The sequence below is a fragment of the Charadrius vociferus genome, unplaced genomic scaffold (genome assembly GCF_000708025.1).
Source record: "Charadrius vociferus isolate BGI_N301 unplaced genomic scaffold, ASM70802v2 scaffold953, whole genome shotgun sequence".
Classification (NCBI taxonomy): domain Eukaryota; kingdom Metazoa; phylum Chordata; class Aves; order Charadriiformes; family Charadriidae; genus Charadrius; species Charadrius vociferus.
Window position 1 is genome coordinate 376,902 of NW_009647678.1, and position 26,929 is coordinate 403,830.

Below are 26,929 nucleotides of genomic sequence, written 5' to 3' on the forward strand. Positions count from 1 at the left end.
GTGTAGTTTTTTTCCAAAGGATGCCTTCGAATAAAGGGGACCTGAACACTAGAAGAAAACAGTGTTTCCAGGTGATCTAATATGAAACTATGAAGTTTCTATTTTTTAACTGAACCTGACCCAGAGTAAAATCTTAGTTGAAAAATAGCAGCATCTCAAAAGTGCATAAATTAAAAACTTCATCAATAAATTAAGGAAACGGATTTGCTGCATCTAACTATGCTCCTAACTGTCCCAAGATCCTTTTCATTTTATAACAGACAAGGAATATCAGAACAAAGATACTACTATTTCAATACCAAAACTAATCTAAAATCTTGAATAGATCTCTTTCTGAGATAAGGCATCTTGTATTTTACTGAAACTCAAAAGATATGTACAAAGACTGGAAGGAGCTGAATAATAAGACAACCCCCTCCTCCACCACTGAGGCTTAAACTTAGGCTTTTCCATCCATATGTAGACTTGTAATTCAGGGTGTGAGTTTTCAAGAAATGCAAAGCATCTCATTCCCAGGGATGCTGATTATTGGAGAGCTTGCACAGTAGGAAGGCTGAGGAGAGATCCAGTCCTGAGCAGAAGTGGAGGCAGGATGCTTCAGAGAGATTTTCAGCTGTAGTAGGTTCAGCTGTGGGGCTTGTAGCTTCTCTCATGTCTCATACAGACTCCTGAGAATCCTGCATTCATAACCTAAGCAGTCTGGTGCCCATTCAAAAGCTGAAGGAGACAGTACTGGAGTGACATTTTGGATCCTCATACTGAAGGCGTGGGCTCTACAGGACAGTAAAAGTGATGTCATTGGCCTCTCTTACACCAGCAATCCATGAGACGTCATGCACAGATGTAGGAAAAGTGCTTAATCGGTGGATAAGGATTGCATTTACTCTGAAGTTGTTATCAGGACTGTTCTTTAATACGAAATTACTCTTCAGCCTCATAAGACAGGATGATATTCATTCACAGCAGAGATGAATCCATCAGTTAAGCAATACAGTATCACTAATTGCTTTCTTTGAGTGAGATGGTTTCCACTGGCTGGCATGCCCTTGGAAAAGCACACTATTTCTTGAACGAAAAACGTAGTTCCCAGATTATTTGTGGTGAATATTTTTTTTTCCCTTAGCACAAATTTAAATGCTGGGTTTCCTTCCAGGGAGGTTGTTCGTGGGGACACGCTTACTACAAACAAATTTGGGTAGAGCTTATGTTTCTGTATCTTAAGCATATTGTGAGTTGAACAGAGTAGATCTAGAAGGCAACTGGTACACAGGTAGCAGCACAGTATTGTGATAAAGCATTTCCACGATAGCACTTTCAAGTAACTTGAACTTCACAGAATCCACCAAAAATCTTCTGTTAAAAATGTGCTTTGAAAGAAGAACATTGAGCTTTTCTCTTTTCCTTTCCAACTTGCTGCAAGCACAGAAATCCTCCTTTTCCTTAGCTAGGACCTACTGTCAGTCCTGGTTGATCCACTGTTAGCTACCAAGGCCACTGAGCAGGGTGAGCATCCAGGGTCTTGGCTGCAGTCTGTGCAGATGATTGATAGTCTCTAAGAAAAATAATAATCAAGGATTCGCTTTGCTAGAAACTCAGCTGTGACAGGATTTGCTTCACTGGAGGAAGTAGGTTCAGCTTCAGACCTCAGTCATAGCTGAAGAAAATTTTTTTTTTCCTGGAAAATGTTTACATTTATAAATCAGGTAAATTGGTAGCATTTAAAATTTAGTTTAATGACATCAGTTCCTAATTTCTTATAAGTGAGAATGTTTCAAGGCTCAAAGATGAGGCAAGCAATCTCATATATTTAGTATAAATTCTCAAGGAGTTAGGATCTCTGACAGCAAAGATAGCACTGGCTGTGGGCAAAGGTTGCTTCGGCCAAAACTACACAGGAATATATATACTAAGAAAAATAACCTTTCAGAATTACAGAGAGATATGAGTTGCATGTAGTCTATGTAGTTAAATCCATTTTTGATTTTGGAATTAGATGCCAGTTTTTGAGGTAATCCAGTCACGGAAATAAGTCACTCGTGTGTAAACTCCTGGTTTATTTGGTTTGGCACATTCATCTCCCCAGCTCACTATTCCCACGAGGTACCACATCAGTCTAGAGTCTGGAGTAACCAGTGGTCCCCCAGAGTCCCCCTAGAGAAAGCAGAGGGGAAAAAAAACATTTAATTGATCAGAAGGGAAAATATAATTCTCTCCATAGACAGGAGGATGTGTACAATAAGAGAAGAAAGCAAGCAGTATTTCAAGAGCTGCCATTTATGCAGAATCCAGGCTGTTTCTGAAACTTGAGTAGGAAGCCTGTGGCTTTTTCCTGTTTGCCATAGAACCTCCTGACCTGTCTCTGTGGATTTACAGTAAAAAAAAAAAGTTTCTCTTTGGTTTTGTGAAACACTGCTCCCCACCTGCCTTGTCGTTGTCCTCATACAAATTAGGGAAACACAAATATACATAGCAATCTAAGCCAGGAGTAACTTTTTTTTTTTTTTACAGTAACAACTGTCCTTTCAACAGATTATTTTAGTCACTCGCAGCAGTAACATTTCAAAAAGGATTTAATCAGGAACTTGGTCTTCTAATTAGACAATATCTCCTCAAGATGTTAGCCACTCTCAAAGGCTGAATTCAGATACTGTTAATAGCATGACATGGTAATAATAGTCAAACTGGAAACCTTACAGGCTGAAAAGCGATCTTCACACAACAGACCAAATTCCTCATCTTCCACCAAAATGCTTTACTGAAATAAACAGCAGTTGCATCCTTCTGTTCAGTTCTCTTCAATGCTGAGACAGACAGGAACAGAGGAATTGAACCTCTAAGACTTATTTTGCGAGGAGTTTGGCTTTGGACGTAGATCTGTAAGGACTGGGATTCTGGAAAAGGGTCTGTTTCGAACCAGCACTTAGGAGTACATTCTTTGTAAATAACATAAATAGAAATAACCTTTTAAAAAATTACCATTATGGAAATATTTTAGTTTGAACATAAGCATTTGCTTGCAACATTTGCAAACCTGCACCATGCGTGTATCCTTCCCATTCCATTTACATTCCATTTACGCTTAGCTTCTTTATAGGTATGTTTGTTTCAGACAGTTTTCCTTCCCCTGATCCAAGTCTGTTACCAAAGATGATATCATAACAGATCTGTTATGAGATGAGCTAGTCCAGAATTTCATTTCAATGAATGATAGTGCATTTTTGCTGGCAGCTTAACTGCTGCATTCTTAAACTTCTTCCTTCTCAACTGTACAGATGTCTGCTCTTGGGCTGCTTAAGACATTTAATTTTCAGCTCATATTTAGTATTTCAGCATTTAGTATCTCTGTCAATGTCTTGTCATATCACTTTGCAAACAAATTGTTAGTTAGATTTAACACACAAGAAATTATGAGAATCAAATGGGCTTGTAACAGCTATTCTGAGTTACAGAATAAGAATTTCATTTCGAGCTATGAAAGGTATAAATTCTGAATAGTATACTAATGTAGCTCTCTTAGTATGGGTTTTACGTGCTAAATGATATGTACTAAATGGTATTTCACTTTACAACTTAATTCCTGTTTAAACTGAGCCTATTTAAAGGACTAATAACACTGCCAGTTAAGATTTGGTCAACCAGATACTGGAGTCAGCATTAAAATAGTTTTCCTTTCTAATTTTCAGCTACAGTTACCTGACAAGCATCTACTCCTCCTTCCAAGTATCCTGCACACAGCATCCTGGGTGTTATGTCACCATCGTACACTTCTTTTCTGTTACAAGTGTTTGAGTCGATAAGTTTCACTGTTGCTTCCTGAAGAGCATTTGGAGTTGGACCTGAGGGAAAATATAGTTTAGGTATTTATCAACAGAATTACTTTGCGGTAGTTAAGATACAGGAAGAGCTTTCAATGTTCTCTGATGGAGGACCAGCTTGACTTGGTTTAATATGGAGGTTTTGCTTGTTGATCCATCTAGGTTACGCCCTTAAGGAAAATGTACATACTCATAGTCTCACTTAGGAACTGTACCATTAAGACAGAAGTAACAATTGCATGGTACATAGTGCCTTAAGTGCAAACCCGTATGTTTTATACATGTTCCATATAATACCACGGGACAAAAATTCCTTAGCAGTTTGCACAGATGATACGAAATGAAGGCATCTTGGTTCCATTGCTAAATCTACTCTTAGTATGGCCTGATAAGAGAGCGAGCTTGGGTAAATCACCATCTGCAGCTCACTGCACATTTTCCTGAAAGCCCACAGAGTTGTATGTAGCTTCTGGCTAGGGCTGGGAGAATAAGTTTTTAGGTGCTATATAAACACATGCATGGCTGGACTACCGTTACAATACAAAATGGAAAGGCTGGAAAAAGAGAACAGTCTTGTTCCTGTTTTCTGCTTCAGTGGTCAGTATCTTGTCTTTGTCCAGTCTAATTTTAGAACAAGAAACTGCTGCTCACAATGAAACAAACATATTGCTTATAGACAAAGAATTGGGCTTGCTGCCATACAGCATATGGCTACAGAAGTGGCATCAATTCAGTCGTTGATCACAGCCACTGTTTACATAAATACAGGTCGCCTGGTAGACTTGGGACTCACCGTCATTGGTAAGTGCTCCCCAGCCTGTGATGACAGCATAAATATTGTATGGAAAAGTCTCAGATGGCTCAGGCAGACAAACGCGGTGTATGCTACTCGTAAACTCAACTCGTCTAGAGAGCTGCACAAGTGCAATGTCATAATCATGTTCTGGGTAGCGGTACTTTTCATGAATAATAATAGTCTTGACCGATAGTTTCAAGCTTGGTGGCTTCAAAACAGCTCCAAAAGTAGCAGTCCACTTCTGAGGGTGACTCATGCTGAAAAAGGTAAGAGTCCTGTGAGTATTTAGCTGTAAATATAAGTGTTTGGGACTTTAAACTTGGTGAGCACCTTTACTGTAAAGCTCCTTCAAGCCACCTCCCTACTAGGTTCCTACAGCATCCGTCACTTCCCAAAATACTGTGTCCCATGTAATTGTGGGCTGCTGCTAGAAGAGGGCAATCCTGCATTACCTCCTCAACCACGGTCTTATACTCCTCCATTGCTCCTTGTCCCTAATCTAGCCATTGTGTGGCCACAAGGTGTAATCAAATCAAACAGCTTTTCTGCTAGAAAACTCATTTCCTTTACTCTTTTTGCATGTTAATAATCTGTTCAATCAGCTGTTCCATTTTACGTCCCCTTCAGATTCACAACTGCCACTCTTGAAACAGAAGAGCACTGTGAGTGGATGGCTGAATGGAGGGGTAGGAATGTGGGATTATAACTTCTGGTAGCAGCCTGCAGCAGCAGCAACCTACTTGTAACACGAAGCAGCACCTTTAGAAATGTTTTGTGCAACAGGAAGCAAATACTCTGCCATTTTAGTCACATTACCTTTTCTGTACTTCTTAGCTCAATGTGCCAAATGACTATTGATTTCCACTTGTACAATTGCCAGTTCTGCTCCAAAGAGTCAGCCTTTAATTTGTCATTGAAACATTCAAGTGATGGGTCTGCTTAGCCCTGACTTTTCTCCTCCAAAGCAGAAAATTGTTCCCCTGGAAAGAGTCAGGGGTGCGGTGTAAATCTGGAAAGCCACACAACTTGATATGCGTGGGGAACATTCTGCTGCAGGTTCTTTCTAAAATGGGAACTTACTCTCTGAAGCAGTGAGCTGCAGATACAAGCCAGGTATTGCTGATGAGCGTTGCACCACAGCGATGGATATTATTGTACTGCAAACTGGCTTGCCATGGCCAGTCCCCAGTCTCTGCAGAAGACAATCCGCCAACTATTCGCAATGACGATGATTTTGCCATTGACTTGACTGATCTATTCTGCCGTAACCCGCAGACTGTCAAAAAGGAGAAAGAGAGTATTAGCTACCCTTCTGCTTAGTAAATATGCTTGCCAATGGCTGCTGAAAACACATGTAAAGTTACACACCACCTAGGTTCTCTAACAGTATTAGCATCAACAAGAAAACACACCTTCCACCGGCCCCCCAGATCAGAGATCCTCATGCACAACCCATTCTGTTAGAAGGCTGAATTAACAACTGACTATTATGGAAAGCCATGATGGTCAACCATTCAGGCTTGGCTATGTGAGCAGCCAAAATCAGGAATCAGAACCCTTCACCACACACCCAGGACAGTCCTCAACTACAGGGATTGCCAACTTTAATGTCCCAGGTAATTTGTCATTAGGATAAAACACGAACAAGGCAAAATCTAAGGTGGGAATGATCCAAGCCATGGGTTTTTACCATGCATGCATGCAGATTACGTCAGCAAGATGTCACCTGGAAACAGGAAACTGTGCATTGCACAAATGGCAGTCTGCAAGTGGACCTGGAGAGGCACTTCAGGCAAAGACCATCACACTAATCCAAGCCAGAGATGACAAAGGCATGGATACCTCCAGCAGAGTGTGCATCCATGACGAAAAGTATTATCCTCCAAACTCAGAGAGACATGAAAATATCCATGGTTTCAGCCACTAAACTCAGGATATTCAGGAGCAGCTGAAGCTGTCCAGTAGCTTTAGAAACTTCCTCAATGCACAGAGCTGCTTCAGCTGTCTTCTCCTATCCAAACAGCATCGAATCCATCTTACCTGGACCAAGACCCACTAGTTTTCATCCAGGCTTCGATTTCAGCTAGACATTAGGAAAGTTGACAGACAGGACTATTCCAATCCATTGAAAAAGAGACAGAACTAAGAATTATTTGCATAGTGACAACACAATCCAAACCATTGCACTGCCTGTCCCCTGCAGACAGTGACCCAGAGGGGGACAAAGCAGAAATCGGTAGTGCATCACTGAAGAGCTGCCAGCTCCAGGGCCCTTGAAGTCCTCAGAAGCGAAACACTGGAGCCACGCAGAGAGTAACCTCTGCCCCTTCCTGCTAGGATCTGCACAAGGTTATGTTAACAGCGCCTCATAGTCAAAAGTAGCAGCAATAACACAGCAGATTGAAAGCTGTTCATAAATGTAAAAACAAAAAAACCCCAAAACTAAAACAAAGTCTCATGCAATATTGAGAAGCTCATGTGCCCAGTGTAGAGTCTGCCCTGTTCTGAGATTTAAAACCACAATGAAGGACATCAGTGAAATCTAAATTTACTTGTCCAAAATTTTCCATGTGAAAGGAAAACTGGAGAATATACCATAATTGATAAGACTGTCTCTGCTAGCATCTTTCCTTCCTGAAAGTTATTGGTATCGCTCAATTATTGTTCCTAAAACTGCACAATCCTGTCAGCCACCTGAGCAGTCAATGTTCAAAACACAGGGAAAAATTCCGTTTCATCAGTGCCCAAGAACACCGGCACCTAAAACCAACCCAAAAAGTGATGTTATTTAATTTTCAATTACTTGATAGCCTGCTGCTAAGTAACAGATCAAACCTTCCCAGAGTTAAAACAGACCAAAGTTGTAAGCAAAAATGGCTTTTTATGACTATTAAATCTCCAAACAAGCCAACTTCCTTCTCTGAAAGCTTAAAAACATCTCTAAAACAAACTACCTTAAAAACATCTCTAAAACAAACTACCTCAACTTAACCCCTGCAGCATACCTTGAGAAGCCCAATTCTATTGCCTTATATTTCCATAAGGAACAATTTTGTGCTACTAGCCATTCCAAAATCCAGAACATTTTCATTATAATCACAGGCTGATATAATTTCTATACATTTCCTTATGGTCCTTCCTTCTTTCCAATGCACACTAAAGAAAAGGACGTATTCCCAGTTTCTGAGACCACACGCCTTATTCCAAACTCTTCTGCAAGTGCCTAGTCCTGCTGGCTTTTGGGACACTTCTCCCTAGCGGGCTGTGTTCGCGGTGTCTGCTAGGCTGCCGTCCTTAAAGCACCAATCGAATAACATGCTGGTACATGTTGAGGCGTAAAACTCATCAATTAATGCGTGTATAGGAAAATAACAGGTAGCAAGGTGGCAATGAATTGTTATGCTACAGCATCCAAGACAAGTATACATGAAGCAGATTCTGCAGTCGCTGCTCCAAGATGCAGTTTTAATACTTTACATCAGGGAAACAGAACAGGGTGTCTGCCCTGTGCCGGCAGGATTAGACTTGACAAAGTTTTCTATTTAAGTACATGTTTTAATCTATTTATAATAGAGATTGCTTCTAACTGTAATCTGCTCAAATATAAAATGCGCTCAAATCCACGATAAGGACTCTCCTGCCTTTAGGGCATTATAGTACACCTTTCAGCGAGCTGCTGTGCCCAACACTAAAGCAGTCAACTAGCCCAAGCAATTAATTTCCTTTATTTATTGCAGGTCTTCCTCGCTCACTGAATTTTACTACGTACACCTTGGAGTCATCTGAAATAGCTCAGCTTTCATGTCGAAACGTGGCTTAGTCTCTGTGTGTCCAAATACACAATTAAGCAGACACAGTGTAAAAGCTCTCACTGGCACCAACAGCAAGTGGATCAGGCTAGTAAGTAAACCAGTGGCCTGAACATTACAGTACTCAGCTGTCACTGGCTAAGTCAGTCCTCTGTTTCCTCGATGGCAGGGCTGACATTTAAGATGCACCCTGCAGCTTCCACACCAGCACTGCTGGAGGCAGAAGCGTGCCATAGGCAGTTTTGCAGCAGGACCTGCACGTCTGCTCTCTGCCCACCGCTGGAGATTCCTATAGAGCCCTCAGCACTTGCTCTTTTCTCATTGTTTACTTTTTTCTCACAGAATGGCTGATATTTTTAAGAGAAGGAACATCTCACTGCAAAAAAACTGACCAAGGAACTCAGCAGTGGGTGTAGACTAGAAGGGATTTTCACCCCATCACCACTATTTTCAAGCCAGTCTTCCTAAGTATCCCAGAAGACACTAATAAAAGAGGCTTCCTCATGACTGAGCAGGATTTCTAAACAGATGGCTCATCTGTGTGAAGCACAAGGTCACATTCATTAGACAGGAGGATGAGAAAAGGCTTTTAAGGGTCAGGAAAAGTGCTTAGAGACTATTAATGCTAAATAAAACAATTTGAGATTTCCCAGGCGTAAAAAGCCCTCACTTACTGTCATTGAAGATTGCTTCTGCTCTTTTCGGCTCTATACCTGAAACAAAGAAACAGTCAGGGTAAGGCCAGGACAGCACAGACAAGGTTTCTCATCTGCATGGTCATCCCACCTGGCAGCTATTTGAGTACAGGGCACCACTGGAGGTACGGCTGAGGGGGGCTGCTAGAGAAACCAGTGTAGCCCATATGTGGTCATGTTCTTGTGCTGGCTATTGTACATTGTTCTCCAGGCAGCCAATATCTTCTGAGGACCAGGCACAGGGTCTCCCTGATCCTGCTGGACCCGGATGTTTCTGGAGTGGGGTACAGACAAAACCAGTCCTGTATTACTTAAGATTCACAAATTTGGTAGGAGAGACTTATACAGTGGAAAGTTTTGAAGTTCCTTTTTTTGTGAAAAATCAACTTGCTGCATTTTACAGCAGAGGAATGGCCAGAGGAGATCTGGTACTCGTGCTGTGCCCTCCCCGAGATCAGAAGGCACTGACTTGACTGCAGCAATGCCAGCTTACAACAGCAGTGGCTCACTCTCATTTCTCCTATCTTATTGAACAACAGGGTGTCCGGTACACTATTAATACTAAAAGACATAGTTAATAGCAATTTATTGCATAGCACAGCAGGTTCTAGCACTACATTCCCTCCTTTAATATACATGTTGTATGTTTATGGACAATACAGTATGCTGACAATAACAAGCATTGGCTCAAGGTGTAAGTCTAGTCCCCTTCTTCCAGAATGCTATTTTTACAAGAGCTACCATTTTATTTGCCAGCAGTCAAAACAAATGTAAAAAAAAATAATTAAAAAACCCCCCACACTTTTACTACAATTTTTTAATGATATGGTGATTCTTGTATAGCATCCACAACTTCACATTTTGCAGCTGGAGAGCCTTTCTCAGCAGATCCCTGTCCTTATCCACTTACTTCATTTCCCTTTTCTCTTTACAGCTACACAGAATAATATCCTAGTTCTGATCCAAAACCACACCAAGCCAGGAGGAGTCTCTTTTGAATGCAAAGGGCTCTGGCTCATACTTGTCACCTATTGTGCTTGTATCACTTGTGTTTTGCTTGTGGGCTTGACACTCCTCCTGGTATGCAGGGTAAATTGCATGTTTGTAATCCACCATTACTAGACCTGTACTCATTCATTTCTTAATATGACATTAAGTAGGCTACGATAGAAAAAGGAAACAAGCAGAACTCCAGCGCGTGTACAGCTTGACTGCGGGGAATGATAGAGAGCAAAGGCAGCGTGAGGGCTCCATGTGTGCATGCAGCCACTGCTTTATTTTGTAAGAATGCGAGATGAGTTATAATTGGACATTTATATAGCAACACAGTCTTACGCACTATGCACAGGAACTGTTCACATAATAAAGACAAATAGGTTTTACTGGTGGGCAAGCAACAACTTGCAAGGTCCCCTTTCAGTAAAAATGCTCACTTGCACTTTCTCAGTTGTATGAAAGAAGGAGAAAACCCCTGTATTGGGTCCGCCTGGCCAGGTTTTGGTAGGAGGGGGGGCTACAGGGGTGGGTGCCGTGAGGAGCTGCTAGAAGCTTCCCCTATATCCACTAGAGCCAATGCCAGCCTGCTCCAAGTGGGACCCACCACTGGCCAAGGCCAAGCCCATCAGGGATGGTGGTAGCACCTCTGTGATAACATATTTAAGAAGGGGGAAAACAACTGCGCAACAGCAATTGCAGCAGGAGAGAGGAGTGAGAATATGTGAAAGAAACAACTCTGCAGACACCAAGGTCAGTGAAGAAGGAGGGGGAGGAGGTGCTCCAGGCACCAGAACTGAGATTCTCCTGCAGCCTGTAGTGAAGACCATGGTGAGGCAGGTTGTCCCTCTGGTTTGTGCCCCTGGGGCAAACCCACGCTGGAACAGGCTCCTGACAGGACCGGTTGCACCATGAAGAGAGAAGCCCATGCTGGAGCAGGTTTGCTGGCAGGACTTGTGACCCCACAGGGGTCCCACGCTGGAGCAGTCTGTTCCTGAAGGACCACACCCCATGGAAAGGAAGAACTGCAGCCCATGGGAAGAACTCACATTGGAGAAGTTCATCAAGGATTGTCTCCTGTGGGAGGGAACCCGCACCTGAGCAGGGGAAGAGTCCTCCCCCTGAGGAGGAAGGAGCATCAGAGACAATCTGTGGTGAAATAACCACAACCCCCATTCCCTGTCCCCCCACGCCGCTTGTGGGGAGGAGGTAGAGAAATGGGGAGTGAAGTTGAGCCCGGGAAGGAGGAGTTTTAAGATTTAGCTTTTATTTCTCGCTATCCTCCTCTGATTTGATTGCTAATAAATTAATTTCCCCTAGTCGAGCCTGTTTTGCCTGTGATGGTAATTGCTGAATGATCTCTCCCTGTCCTTATATCGACCCATGAGTCTTTTGTTATATTTTCTCTCCCTTGTCCAGCTGAGGAGGGGAGTGATAGAGTGACTTTGGTGGGCGCCTGGCACCCAGCCAGGGTCAACCCACCACAGTCTTTTTTTGGCCCCCAAGATGGGGCATGAGGAATTTGAAATAAGGATAGTAATTGGGAGAGGTAACAGGCAAAACATGGACAATTGTAATTGTGGTGATGGGATGAGAGGTGGATTGCGTGTAAGTTTTCCACATTTGTTCAGTGTTGTGATGATGTTGTTTTGATTTTGGTGTGGGGAATCCTTTTTTGCTGATGTGAGTGAAGTTTGTGAAGATTGTGTGTTGAATGTGGATTTTAAGGTAATTCTTAAATATGTGATTCACAGAGGAAAGAGGTGGAATGTACAGGTACTTCTGCATTACAGGAATGTCAGGTGAATTCTGTGAATTTCCACAGATAATATGGTCGGTTGTTGCCAAGATCAAAATGTAATTATACCAGACAGTAAAAGCTAGGCCAGCAGGAGGATTCGGCAGTGGTGTAAACATTGCTGTTTGGAAAGTTACAAAGTGAGGAAAAAAAAAAAGGGTGCTGAGCTGTGCTAAGGATTTGGCTACTTCACCTGTATGTTTATATTGGCAAGAAGTGCTTTGAAACATCTGGCCCTACCTCTTTATTTCAACTACGATGAGCATCCAGTATTTTCTTAGAAATCCATATAGCCTTCAGAACTAGCTCATCATTTGAGTCACCCTAAAATTTTATAGATGGAAACTGGTAAGAAACCAACAAATGTAATCAACAATGAAAGAGCATCTTTTGCCTTCAAGTGCAATATTGATAATAATGTTTTATTAGCTCCTCTCTGGGTGGAGAGATTTACCTCATAATGCCTAATTATAAAGCCTGCAGTCAATTATTAACACTTACATTATGTTGCAAAGCTCATCGAGAAGACAAAAGGAGCAACCAGCTTTTTCAAGTGCAGTGCCGGAAGCAATTCAATTGGCATGTTCTCACTGCACTGAGTTTTGCGGTGACTCACGCAGCTGTTCTGCAAGGCACCTGTCTACATCTCCGTTTGCCTTTTTACGAGGCACCTAGAAAAAAGTACAAACCTCACGTGGGCAAAATTTTACCCATCGCTTCCAGTTGGACCGACTTGTGTGTAATCGGAGAAACAAGTATTACACACACACGCTGCAAGTCTTAAATAGCATGTCTGTACAGCTTTGAATTTTAGCGTATTTTATAATGTATGACAACTATGCAGCTGATGTGCTCTTCCACCCACCCACTGCTGAAGGAAAAAGGCCAGTGATGCCTGTCAATAATTTCAGTGCTGTATTCACCAGGGTAGGGGCACTGCTTCGCTTTAGGGATCTGCCAGGGTATCTGACCGTGTAGCCCACACTGGGAGCTGGAACAACAGTACTAAAGAAAACACCACAGCAAATGGAGAAAACCTTAAAGTACAGGGAGTTTTTAAGAGGTGAAAGCAGGTCTGTCTGGCAACAAAACGCATTGTGCAGATCAGGACAGGTGAAATTAAGGCCCAGGAACGCATCGTGCAGATCAGGACAGGTGAAATTAAGGGCACAATACCCAGGACTCAAAACCAAGATCCCAAATCCAAAGCAAACTTAGATGTTTGGAAACCTGAACTGACACTATTTTCAGATAAGCTGAGCCCGCAGTAGATCCCATCAAAAGCGGAAAGCGCTTTGGGTTACATGATACTGCTGAAAATCAGGTTGCTTACTGGCTTGCCTCATTAGGGGCTTGGCTTCGTTTGTTACTAGCTCGACGTTTTTTGCCTGGTCAACAGCATAGCTGTTCACATTGTGCCAGCCAACATGTTGCAAGCCCTGCCTTGAAGCAATCACTTGTAAGGCACGAGAGACAATTTCTCTGCCCTGCTCATTTACTAGTTGCCCTAGTTGTTTGCACTACCAAGAAAAAGCATCAATTAGTAACAATTAAACTGTCATATCTTGTCCCAACCGCATACAGCTGCAAAAATAGTTGTTTGTGTCACATTTAGGAAAACAGTGTTCAGACTTCCACTGTAAACAAGAACAAGTTCAACTTGAACATGCATTCCTACCTGTAAAATGGAACTTGCTATTTAATTAAAGCTTGCCTAACTTAAAAGAGAAAACTAATGTTTAAATTAAAATCACAGCAATCTATTGAAATGCAGCTTAAGGATGCCATTTCTCAGAAGAGGGCTCTTTTCTAACTGGACAAGCAATTTTGTTAATACAGTTATTTTGCATATTTAGTAAATGGAATAACCTTAAAACAGACTTGAAGTATTGGTCTTAATTTCTAACTAATGAGAACAGTGACTTGCAGTTACTATTTAAGATTAATAACTTCTCAGTAAATAACTTCTTTTTACTCCTCAACATATTTGTTTGAGCAAACATGGAAAGAAAAGAGGAGTAAGCAAGAACAGGAAAGCGTTTTCATTTTGGTAATTGTTTATACGCAATAGCTATTTAAGGCCAGGATTTCTAAGGTAGTTCAGTGCCCAAAGCCTGTGATCTATTTGACAACCATCTAAATGTTTGCAAGTTCATAGTTAACTGCAGAGCGAACGTGACCACTTATCTCTAAGGGATTCAGAAATTCCTACAGAAAAATATGCTCATTTTTCCACATCTCTAAATAATATCAGTGTCACTGCATCAGAGTAATTAATCTCGTGTCCACTGCCTCATTTCAGTTTAGCCACAGAGATCAGTTTTATATTAAAAGAAAAATAACAGGGAAAACTCTCAGTGACATAAGTGGACCAGACATTATATTGAAGTAGTTCAAGCAAGGCAGACAAATACATTATTAGGGGATATTATGCATTTTCAGTGTGGAAACAGCCAGAGATGGCAGCAAAATTAAAGACGAGAAACACGTTTTGACAATCCGATACAGCTTTACCCAGTTACATCATTTTTCACAGATGCTGATTCCCACAAGAAAGTTCATTTTCTTTAAAGGTTTCCACCTGTGATTTTCTATATGTCATAATGTAACTGCTAGCTTCAAAGGCAAACTGCATATTCCATCCTCTATTATATCAAGTCCCCATATCTTGCTTGTGTAAGTTGTTTTTTCGCACAGAGAAGGCAAGGTAGAGATTATCTTAAATGGGGTATGAAGGGAGGGAAGGATTGTAAACAGATAAAAAATTAAGAAAAAGTACGTGCTTCAGTACTAATAACACATTCTTGGATATGCATTTCAATTACAGCTTTTTGAAATGCACCAGGGAGCAGAGGAAGCATTTTCCCCACTGTCCTTTGTCACATTTTAATAACAGTTTCCTCAAAAAGAGAGAGAATTACAAAATTCTCAGCTGCATCAAAAACAGGGGGCTCACCTAGTTCAGTGTTATTTAGGGTAACAACAGTGTAGGCAGGCAAAAAAAAAAGGATCTCTGGCAAGTTTCAGTAGGTTACCAACCTGGGCAGCCGAGAGGAACGTCACAGGGTCCATCTGTCCTGCAGTGCAGACAGAGGTGCGGATAATAGCTCTACTCTAATACTCTTTAATTACGTTAAAGACTGTAAAGGCCCAAGGTTCTGAGGTGAAATGGGAATGAGAGCAGTGAGCAGCAGATTCAGTCATGTTCCAAAAACTGTAGCCAAATGGAAATGCAAGAGTTTCCTGAAAGATGGCAAAACATGATGTTTGGGCTCAACAGGAAAGTCGTGGTCTTGTGTGGTTACATAGTGCACACAACTTAAAACATCTCCCCACTAACCTTCAAATATTCTCACCACTATCTCAACAGGGATTACCTCCCCAGAGTTATGCACCCTTGCAGAAGTAGGAAAACATGGCTTAGATACAGGTGATGCAATTCTCATTCCTTCAACAGGGGAGAGTAACCTGGTAGAGACAAGACAAAGGCTTTGTACCTCTAATTGTCCCTGTCACCCAGTCCTTCCCTCCCTACTTCTGTCCACTGGACCTGTCCTCGCATCCATGACTTCCCCCCTGCTGCCATCAACCACATCTTAATGCTGTCCATGAGGACAAAGAGAGGTCCGCACCTCACAGCATATTTACGACAACTCCATGTGGGCGTCCTGCAGCCCGAGGAGGGATCTGCATGAGGAGCTATGTACCAGTTCTGTAGCGTGTATCCAAGCAGATACAGTTTTTAGCATTAATTTTCTCCCTGACCTACACTCACACCCCAGCTGCAATCAAAGTCTCACTACAGTAGGGGCAGCCCAAATCCCTTGCAACCTCTGCAGACGAGGCAGAGAAAGGGAAAAACTAAAATCAAGCAAGGAAATTAATTAAATCAACTTATCTGGGTCGTCTAAGAAGTTAGGATGGTTAGGATGTTTTCCTGCTTAATTCCTTCATCACAAGCATGTCCTTGCAAAATATTAATTTTAAAATGCATTTCAGTCTCTCCCATTTCAGTCAGCCCCTCTAGACTTGTTGCAAACACTGAAATGTACCACTTTGTGCCAAACTAATGGCATCAAAGTGGGGGAATGTCAGATCTCCACTGTACTTCCCAATGCACAGATGCATGTCCTGCTCCACTCCTCCACACTGCTATTGTGGCTAGCAAAGTACAGAAATCCAGACTGCTACATACATTATTTGAGATGAAACTTTGTTCAGTCGTGCAGGTCAGACACTCATCTGTATGTGGCTCAAAGAAGACTCAATAAAGAAGTGAGAATCTGTCTCCTAGGCTCTGTACTTTGTATTTGTAAGGAGCTTTAGCAAGCCCCAGATGCCAGATAAGTAGGAACAATAACAGTTGACTTGTTGATCAAAACCAATTCATGACTCATTGTTCATGGTCAAAACCCTTGGCTATGCAACAGGTGGGAATACTTCCTACTCACTCTAAACAGTGCCAGTGATCTTGCAACCAGTTTCTTTCTGACGTCAGAAGTACATTCCCAAAAATACATTTTGGGAGACTTCCAACCTACCTGACGAATGGAAATAGTCTGGCAAGCTACTCTACGCTTTGCTTAATAGGGATCCAAGCTGTGAGGTGACTCTACTTCTAACCAAGAAACCCTCAAGGAAAAAAAAAAAAAATCAGCTTTGTAGGAGATCTCTTTGGTGCCAGAACTATACAGAGGACAAACTGCAACACCTTCTTCTTTCTGTGCTAGTGAAAGAGCAAGTCCTAACGTGGGTGTTTCCAAGTCACTGACTTTGATATCTCATTTTGCTGGCCCTTGCACTGCTGTTCAGAGAAGATAGGGCTTAGTTTGCTTGATTCTGCACTGTAAAATATTTGGGGTTCCAGTGGGGTTTGTACACAAGTGCAGACATCTCTATCACGTATTTTTTATCAAAGCTACAGTGGATGTCTGGAGATAGCGCTGTCCTTGACCAAGGGACTATGAAGTCTAGCTAAATAAGAAAGAAGGGACTTCAGTAATAACACATCTGAAGATACTCTGATACCAATTTATTTTTGCAGCTGTATGTAAGGAATATGTACTGTTTAGTGATGACACAAAACAGAAACAATATTATTTTGTTTTCCTTCAAGTTTTGCATACTTGTTATTTTTTCACATCTGTACGATCAAGCTTCTCTCTCTTTTTGAAATAAACTGACCTAATAAAACATTGTCAGTTTAGATTTTATCCCCTCTTTATTCCCAATCCTCAGGAATGAAGAGGCAAAGCAAGTTCTACTCCTGGGCTGGCAGACTACTTAGCTTTGTACTGCTGCTGTGAACTGCAGCTGAAGATCCCAAGTGTTGCATCCAGTTTGCAGGAGTTTGTTGGAGCTGATCCCCAAAGCAAATACTTTCAAGTGAAGTGCAAGTTGAGACATGGTGTTGAACAACAAGAGGATTAGATGCAGGGTGGAAGACTTAAGGAGGTTCTCCTTATCAGACCCTCCTCACATGCGAGAGGTGGTGGAGTCTCCCACTCTGGAGACATTCAAAACCCGCCTGGACGCTGTCCTGTGCAACGTGCTGTAGGTGACCCTGCTCTGGCAGGGGGGTTGGACTAGATGATCTCCAGAGGTCCCTTCCAACCCTAACCATTCTGTGATTCTGTGATTCTGTAAGTGTGCGCTTGACCTGGTTTTGTTCAACTAGTTAGCTATGCTTAGCTATATATTATGGCCCCCAAATTAGAATCTTTTGATAAGGTGATTAAAATGAACAGGTTAACATTTTTTTACAAGCCGTTATGAAAATGTTCTGAGATTGCCTCAGTATAAACAAGGATTCCAGTTGGCAAAACCATCAAAGGTACAATGAAGCAAAATTTAGAAAGGTGCTGCAGAGCACGGAAAAGATCTAGGGCTTCTTAGCTTTCCTTGGTTTAAATACTAATGTTGGGCAGGATATTTCAGGAGGGCAGAAAGAAGTGGGAAATGCAAAACCTAGATCCCTCTCTGGACTTCCAGGATCTGTTGAAAATTGTCACTTGTCCTAGATTTAAAGAAGAAAACGAGCTTTATAAATTGAGAACTGCTTATCCTCTAAAAGCATAGGGGTGCTCTGTTCTATAGTCTTCCCTTGAGTCAACCTGGTTTTCTTAAACAGCAGCACCAACAGGAGCTTGCCTAAGCCTCATAGCACTGGTGAAATCCTATTAGCAAAGAAAGATCCAAATGGAACCTTTTATTGTCATCTCCTAGAAATGGCAAGGTATTGTTTATGTTCCTTTGTGTCACGTGTAACAGTTGCACAATGTTAGTCCTGTAGTGAGTAGTAGAACCTATGTAGTCAGTGTTTCATGGTTAGGCTGGCAGAGCCAAGAAAAGCAACATGAAGTTTATCATACAACTGTATCAAAGTAACACAGAGATGCCATCTTTTACTGAGACTGAATATTTAATGAAAACTGTAATTGTGATTCAATTATATGAGCTAATTTTTTAAACTAGCAACTGGTGCATTGCTGTAACAGCCCTGGTGCAGTTCAAGGTCAACTAAAACAGAGTTTTTGAGTCAATTCCCACATTTACCAGAATTAATTAAAGCAGCTAATCAGATAACTCGATGCGAAGATCACAGCATTTTTGTACTCCTTCCAATTTTATCCTTTATGTAAGGCACCAAATTAAACTGAAGCTCCAAAATTCACTAAATCATGACCTGACTGTCATTAAAAAAAAACCCAAACCCCCCAAATGAAAAAAAAAAAACACCAAAACCAAGAACTCTTTGAATCTCTCTAGTTGATGCCCACACACTTTTTTTTATATCTGGGAGAAAAAAAATCACGTCCACTGCTGAACAGGAACTACTGACCTATAAACAACACTGCAGAGAAATGGTGATTCTTTGCCCAAAGAATGTCACCAATCATCTTGAGCCATTCCAATGGGGAAGACTGGTTGGCCCATCAAGAAACGATGGGTGTGTGACAGCTCATATTTGAGTTTCACTGCATTGCCGCAACGCAGCATGCCCAGTTCAAGCACCAAGAGGCAGAATAAGACATTGCTCCTGGTCTTTTCTGAGTGGGAGGAAGTCTGGATCCATCCAGCAGGGAATCTGGCCCAGGCTTCTTGTTCTTTCGACACAGCCGTCTGGCCTCTGCAGATCTCTGCTGGTTTAAGCAGTCCAGCATGGAAAAGGAAGCAGCAAGTACCCACCCATGTACTGTACTGTCACCCTTGTGCTAGGAATAAGCAGAAGGTCTGCAAACACAACTGGAGCAAGTATCTGCCCCTTCCTTGCAACTAGCAACTCATTCTTGAAAAGTCTGACACCCAGAAAAAAGGCTGACTATATATAACCAAAGCCAAGTCAGAGAGAAGAGTCTAAGCCTGCAAAAAAAATTTTCTAACACATTAGAAATGTAGAAGAGGTGGGAAACCCACCTTTCAGTGTCTGCTTGGTAATTCACTAAATCAAAAAGATAATGCTGTTAATGTTCGTATTCTGCAGATGCAGGTCTGCTTTGTGAAGAAAGGGCTAGATCCCCAGCTGAGAAGTCACAGAGATAAGAATATTTTCCCCGTTTTTTTCCCCTTCCTCTGTGGGATTTGCAAGGATTTTGATCTTGGGGAACGCGTTTGTGTTGCTGTGTACTGAAGCACTCTGGTGAGGCTCCTACTCTTTACTCTGTGATAGTAGCATAAGGCTGGTACTGTAGTTTGGAGGGAGGCTAAGGCTATACTGTGAGGCCACAAAGCAACTGCTCCTGTTTATCCATATTTATGATATATTTAAAAGGCTCAGGTGGGGTTTATACATTGCCACTGATTTTGTTCTTACTTAATCAGCAGGGGACTGTCATTCAGACTCAGTAACAGCTATCATCAGAAGGGAAAAGTCAAGCCTCATCAATCAGAAAAGGGTAAGAACTACCATTAAGAGGAACGTAATATACTTACTTGAGATGGTAGAAGATCTGACACTTATTCGCAGGGGCCCTGTGTATTTTTTCAGGCCCCTCCGTAAGATCCTTTCAACTCTTTCTCGCAATGCTTCTCTAGAATCCGTGGCGGAGAACCAGAATGTGAGCAAAGCCTCTGCCATCACACCATCAGCATCTGGGCTACAAACCAACGAAACACAGTCTGGTTACCTTCAGCCCATTTCTGCATTTCTTAGTTTTTATCTCAGCTCCTCTAGCAATGGCAATGTAACAAAAAGAATTAGATACTTTTTTGAACATTTTGTACATTTCTGAGAGAGGGAATTGCCAAAAGAAATCCAAGCAAATTGCTAAATGGTCAAATGCATCTTAGGCTAGAAGAAGCCATGATGCTTTCTGTACAAATGGCCAGACCAATGTTATAATGGAGCCTAAACAGCAGTCACTGACTACATTCTTGGGACACAGGAGCAGGAGGGACTGAACTGATTTGATTGCAATGAAAAGCTGGATACACAGCACTTCAGAAACATCAGGTAGATGGTTAATGATATCTAGACAGGCCTTTCCAGGGTCCTGTACATACACAGAATAAAAATTTCCAATCATCATCACAAAGGTACTTGAGCAAAGGGGAGAGACCACACAACCCAATTCAACCACTGCAACCTCTTGGGAAAATGTGGCTAATAACCTCACGTTGTGCAACAATGAATGAAACTCAGCAGCATATCCACAATCTATTTATCACAGTCCCAGAGACGGACCACAACAAGGGCCTTTAAGATCTCACTGAAAAGTACTAGTGGCACCCACACTGGGACACACGATTCCACGGTTTTGATGTAAGATTAGAGGAAAGAAAAGGAAGAAAAATCTTCTAACAGACTGAATTCACCCAGTAGTAGTATTTGTTTTTCCTTAAAGCATCAGATACTGCAAGAGATTGACTGCTAGACTACAAACACCAAAGTGTCTAATCTGGCATAGTAAATCTTGCTCTGTGCTTGCAGATGGCTTATCCTTGGTCATTACACAGGGAAGATAAGAGCGTGCACCGAGAACCTTCTCCTCTGTGCCGCCTCCTACCTGAGCCAAGAAGCAGTGACACAACCCACAACACGTGGAATCACAGTTACTTCATACAGGAGGCAAGATAAAAGCAGGTTGCTCTGTCTGAAGCATCATTCAGATAGGAAAGGAAAAGAGATCTTCCAGTTGTATCTCACTATCTTGGAAATTTGTAATTACATAAAGGAAAAATAAGAAAATTAAAAATAGAAGGCAAGTAGCTTGTACAGAAGACTATGATCTTTGAAAGGAATGTGCACCAAAATGAAACAGCAATTCCTGCTTTTGCCAGTGAAGGGCAAATAAAAGACCATGTGTTATGAGCACACCAAGGCATGCTGAGTGTTTCGTAGCTGAGCAGAAAGACACGTTCCTTGCCTCAAGGATCTCGTAATTGAGACTGAGTAGCTATACGTGAACTTTCCAACAGGCTGTTTTTTCCCTTTGTGCCAACTTCAGCGTGATTGCCACTCCATTTATTTTCCAGATATTATCTGATCCAACTGTGGGTGTTGCTCTGCATTTCTGAGGTGTTCCCTTACCTCTCCCCCCACTCCTCTTCCTGTGCTGTGCCACACTGGAATTACTGTATCAACTCTTGCAAGCACACCACACCTCTCGAAACCCTCAGGTAAGTACAGCCCGCCTTGAATCACTCACTATATAGCAAAGGTCCAGAGCCAAAGACGCCTAGCCAAGATTTGTTTTGGCTTTCTCAGTGAGCAGTGGGCATTATTACTAACGCAATTTTTACACTGAGCTGAAAATATGTACAGTACTTTCCAAGCAAATTCACAGCAATGACCCTGTTTAAAAGAGCTTGCAGTCTAAGTGCTTAAAGAGGCATGAAGCCTGTATATCTGAAAAAGCAAACAAGCTTTGGCGCATACAAGTCTTGCATCCAGCACAGCAAACATCACAGCAAATACCTCAGTCTATCCTTGGGAACAAAAAGTAAAGAAAAATATTACTTCTTCTTACAGATTGGCCTTTCAGCTCCTCAAATAACCTTTTCTACACTTACAACACTCTAGTTGGTGTTGAAAAATATTCCTGAAGCTACATTCAAATAACAACTTCTGTGATTTGCCTAACTGGGGGTTAAGCTAAGGTAGAGCAGGAGGTAGGATTTCACAAACTGCAGAAGAACAAGGAGAAATACATTCAGAAGAATAAGATCTTGAGGCTGCTGTCATTAGTCTTGCAGCATTAGCGCGTGATTATTAAGACATTCAAGGTTTACTTGCAAAGCAATGGGCACTGTCACTCAGGAACAAGACCTTAGTATTACAATAGACAGTTCTATAAAAAGGCCACTTTCAGCACTCAACAGTGGTCAAAAACTCAAATCAAACATTAGGTATTATTGTGAAATAAACAAAGAATTAATGAGAAAAAAACCCCACATTTCTCAATGATAATCCCAACCACAGGTCTCTCAAAAAGCAGAGACAGAAGATCTGAAAGAGGTACGGAGCAGGGTGACCAGGTGACAAGGAACAGTTCCTGCAAAGAATGGCTAAGAAGGTTGGGACTTTCAACTGACAAAAAGAGTACAGCTCATGGGGTACAGGAGAGAAACGGGATATGATGGGAGTGTCCGATACCACTAATTGCATGGAGAGAAGGGATAGAGATCAACTTTTCATCATCTCTTCCAGCACAAGAACTAGGGGCCACTGAATGATCCAAAGAAGGTGGCTCTTCACAAGTAACTCCTTACTGGGATTGAGGTGCCCGATTTTCAAGAGTCCAGGGGAGACTGGACAAGTCCTTGGAAAACAACTCCACAGGGGGCTGCTAAAAAAAACGCAACCACTTCAGGAAATCCCAAGCAGTAAATAGCTGGAGGTAGGGAGCATACCAAGAAGCAGTTATCATACATGTCTGTCGTGCTGCTACTGTTTCCTAGGGACCTAGTTATGCCCATTCTTAAAGATGTAACCTTGACAAGTAGGACCTTCTGAACCAGCACAGCCATGCTTGAGTTTTACTTGACAAGCCCAGCACAGGAGCAATACTAGAAGTAAATTGATATCTGCATTATAGTGAAGGAAATAGTTTTGAAAATGCTTTTTATTTTTTAGACAGGTCAAGGTATATCTGCTTTATTAGCTAAAGCTTGCTCAAGATCTAAACACAAACTTGTATGGAATTTGGACTGACTAAAGTTTTGTCTTCTGCATCAAGATCCAAAGGAGGGCATGATTCAGAATAAGATTATGCTCAATTGGGGATGATGCTCCAGTCTTACATAAAATACACTTTACTGAATCCGATCAAATGGCTCTCTAGATGGGCTTGGTGTACATTTCATTTTATCTCAGCTGTGTGCATTTATTACAATCTCACATACCTCACTCTGATTAAGCGTGAACGGATGTATTTTTTCCTTAAAATGGAATTGTAAAATGTCTTGTCGATCTGTTGAAAAAAGAAAAATATAAGATAACAAGAAAAAAGGGGGGGAAACGGACATATTGCTGGAAGGACCATTCAGAAAATAGCATCCAGTTACAAACTCACAGCTTAAAGAGACAAGAAATGTAATGCAGCCCAGTCTCTAGATAACAGCTGCTGCAGACTTTTCCTAACCGTTTCCCATTTGGACTAAGGCACATCATAAAAAGTTAACTTATTTTTCTAAATATCCTATCACACATTAGTGTGCCACTATACTGCTGTCCCATCCACTTTCAAGCATAATGAGTGATATTTATAAACATCCTTGAAACACACTACTCCAGTTTCCCAAAGCACATCCTCCTAAATATGGCCTACAGAAAGGATACAGCATGCTGTGCGCCTCTCTTGTAAGGGTCCTTTCTGATACAGCATTTATCCTTGGTCCTATAGAAATTTATAGCAAAACTACCAGTGATCTGAAATTATACCCCCCAATCACCCTTGTGATTTGCCGTGTGCTGGGGGAATTCTCAAGCAATTCTCATCAGAAATAGGAAGTCTAGGACTCATAAGGACTCAATCCCCAAATGACATCTTTGCTGGTGCCTGCTTAACCACATCCTGCTTTAGGCTGAATGTTGTCTCAAGATTGCGTGATCAGCCTGAGACAGCGCAGTGTGATATAACATGCCATGAAATTCTGCCAGGAATGGCTCAGGATCACCGAAGTATTGAGAAATAGCAAAGTCACTAGTGAGCTATGCAGTTCCTTCTATCAGCAAGACCAATAAATGGAACGTATCCTGTAAACATCAAATGCATTACAGGAAAAAACTACATAGAAATGCTTCACAAAATAACGCAAGTTGTCTTTTCTGTGGTTTTTAGCCCATAAAGGCTGTCTGATTTAGCCAAGTGTCCAGATTTTCTGTCTTCCAAAGGAAAGAAAAGTAGTAGCTCTCAAACTTCTAGTATGTTGAAATCTTTCAGATACAGAAACAAGCACATAAGCATGAAATCTGGGGTGATTCCTCCCAAAGAACACAAAGCCTTTCTTTCCAGCCTTGGCTGTCATAAGATGAAGCCTCATGCCATTACACAGTGATACTGAAGCAGAATAATTTCAAGATGAAAACTGCAGATTTTATTATTTTAAGGTGATTTTAAGCATACGTTAGTAAGGGAAAAAAAAGAAAAGTTCTTAATGGTCATTCACGGAGCTGATCTTTTATCTTGCTGCCACTGGCAGTTATCTGGAATTACTTTGGAACAGACAAAATTCTATGGAAAAAATATATCAACTGTGACAAGCTACTATATATATGCAGAATGTGCTTTATCTTGTCACTTTGCAGATTGCCAGCTGCTACCACTGCATTTTATGAGGCATACAGTTAGAAATGAAGAATAAAATGTTTTGTTTTAACTCTGCAGCCTGTTCCAACACCACCCCTCTTGGTTGTTGGAAGTATCTGCCCTCAGCCAAAAAGTTCTTTGGTTTAGGTTGGTTGTTTTTTTTTTAATGACAAGTTTTGCTTATCATTTCTGTCACAATGTGAACTGCTTCACTGATGATTGTGTAAGCAGAAACGTGTAGTTAAGCAGCACTGCCAGCTTTGTGGCATGCAATGGCATGTGCTGTCTTTGGCCATACTGCTTCTGGGAACTTTTGAGATCTTTGGGACAGAGACTTCCTTGCAGAGTGCTTTGCCAAGAAAAGAGAGCCTTGAGCCAGGCTGAGCTACACCTCAAGCTCCTACATTGCTAAAAAGTAAAAAACTGACTTTCAGCTTGGGACTGAAGAGGGCAAGAATTCACAATCCCTTGCAAGGCAGGAGTAAGTCAATATGACATTCCTGAATCCTTTACCTCCTCCTGGCAATTGTGTTTTCAAGCTATATGTAACGTCTTGCCTCAGAGATTGCAAGTGTTTTTGCTACACTTTCCACCTGCATTTCTGCAGCAGGTACAGGGATCCTCACTTCTGTCGGCTGTTCTCTTGTGTATTTTTGCTACAGCCTGAGCAGCTCATGTGACTGTGTTTTTTTGTACTCCCAACACGTTCAGCTTTCTCCTTTTCTCCTCACCCTGGACCACTTCTTAGATGTTCTACATAGTCTGATCAGGAATACCACGTGCTGCAGCAAAGACAAAGATTTCCAGTGGCATCTGGCAAAACACAACTATACACAGTACTTTTTACGAAGGAGTCCAAATGCAACTGAACTATCAGCAACAGACATTGTTTTCAGAAAATTCAACCCAAAAGAGATGTTAGTTATGTTTATGGAGAGAACAATAAGCATATGCTTTAAAATGATACCAAAATTACTGGATTTGTGTTACTTCCATTCTCTTTCACAATTTCTTATCGGAATGAGAAAGTAGCCGCTTTTCCCTTCCTTTTACATACTGTCACTAACTTTCCTCTCCTTAAGAATTGCCTGAGTACTACATCACCAATAGATTAAAAAAATCCGAAACCTGGAGAGTGGTTTTGTTTCCAGTAATCCTTGCAGGGCCTTTAACGCCTCCAAACTTGACCTGGTATTTTTTACTTTTGTAATCTGCTGTATCTTATCAAGAAAGACATGCTAGCCAAACCTCTGCTCTGTGGCCCCTATCTTCTACCTGCTGATGAATTTGACAGATATGAATATGTCCCAAATCTCCTCTTTCCTTCAACGATGATTTTGGTAACCTGAATTATTAATAGTGATCTTTAAATTCATACAGACTTTATGTAAGAGGAAAAGATGTAGCGAGATGCCTTCAGATAATAACTTACAAAGATTAATGTTCTGTCCCATGTTTTTACTGTTCATCTTCCAGTAAAGCTTTTCACACCCATATCAAACGGCAAACATTTCTCTCCAGCCTGCTTATAGCTTTCTTTTCAGCTTGAGTCACAACCCTGGAAGCAAAAGCAACTTCAACTTCATCCAGTAACTAGGTGGGACTGCCTGGGAGAAGCATCTACACTCACTTTAAGCATTCTCCTTTGATTACAGACACTCAAAAGTGCCACTGTCATGACCAGATGTCTTGAATTCACCACTGATTAAGTGCATCTCACTTGTTTTTCTGGCCCTTGTCTAGCAACCGCTCAATGGTGACAGCTGCTGCTGCAGGCAAGGTTTATGAGCATTCTTAACCAAGTGCCAAGTCCTGCTCCTTTCAAGTGAGCGGCATTTTCCTGACAGCCTTTATTTTAGCATTTGTCCAAACAAGATTTTCTTTGATTTAATGTTTGCTGGCTAGTTTAGCTTAATGCCATCTGGTATTTCCTCAATTTAATTTCATATCCTCTATCCTTTTTACAAAACTTATCTCCATGTAGTATGATTTTGTAAGAGAAACTGGACTTCACTCCTGAACACTGGTCCATCTATGCCAATACAGTAACTAATAGTGGCAGGTACCAAAGATGCGATAAGACAAAATATTCCCACCTGTACAAACCCAGCCACAAAGGAAATTCTTCCTTGTTCCTTGCAGCAAGAAGTTGCTTTACACCATGATGAACAAGCCTTGTTTTCCTATCCTATCTTGAATAACTCCAGATCTCATCATTATCCTCTTTTTCTTGTGTTGCACCATGGCCAACCCTCTGAGGCTCGTAAGCAGCCA

General features: G+C 41.5%; 1 protein-coding gene across 1 annotated transcript in view; it reads right to left on the reverse strand.

Moving 5' to 3' along the window:
- Positions 1-1,989: 1,989 nt before the first annotated feature.
- Positions 1,990-26,929, reverse strand: part of LOC104283002 (transmembrane protease serine 11E-like) — a 35,110-nt gene continuing 10,170 nt past the window's right edge. Inside the window, exons 4-10 of the mRNA XM_009881143.1 lie at positions 23,250-23,317; positions 19,839-20,002; positions 9,095-9,133; positions 5,692-5,887; positions 4,609-4,868; positions 3,694-3,836; positions 1,990-2,151 (exon numbers count right to left, since the gene is read on the reverse strand). Coding sequence (XP_009879445.1) covers positions 1,990-2,151; positions 3,694-3,836; positions 4,609-4,868; positions 5,692-5,887; positions 9,095-9,133; positions 19,839-20,002; positions 23,250-23,317 — 1,032 coding nt within the window. The remainder of the gene's footprint in view (positions 2,152-3,693; positions 3,837-4,608; positions 4,869-5,691; positions 5,888-9,094; positions 9,134-19,838; positions 20,003-23,249; positions 23,318-26,929) is intronic.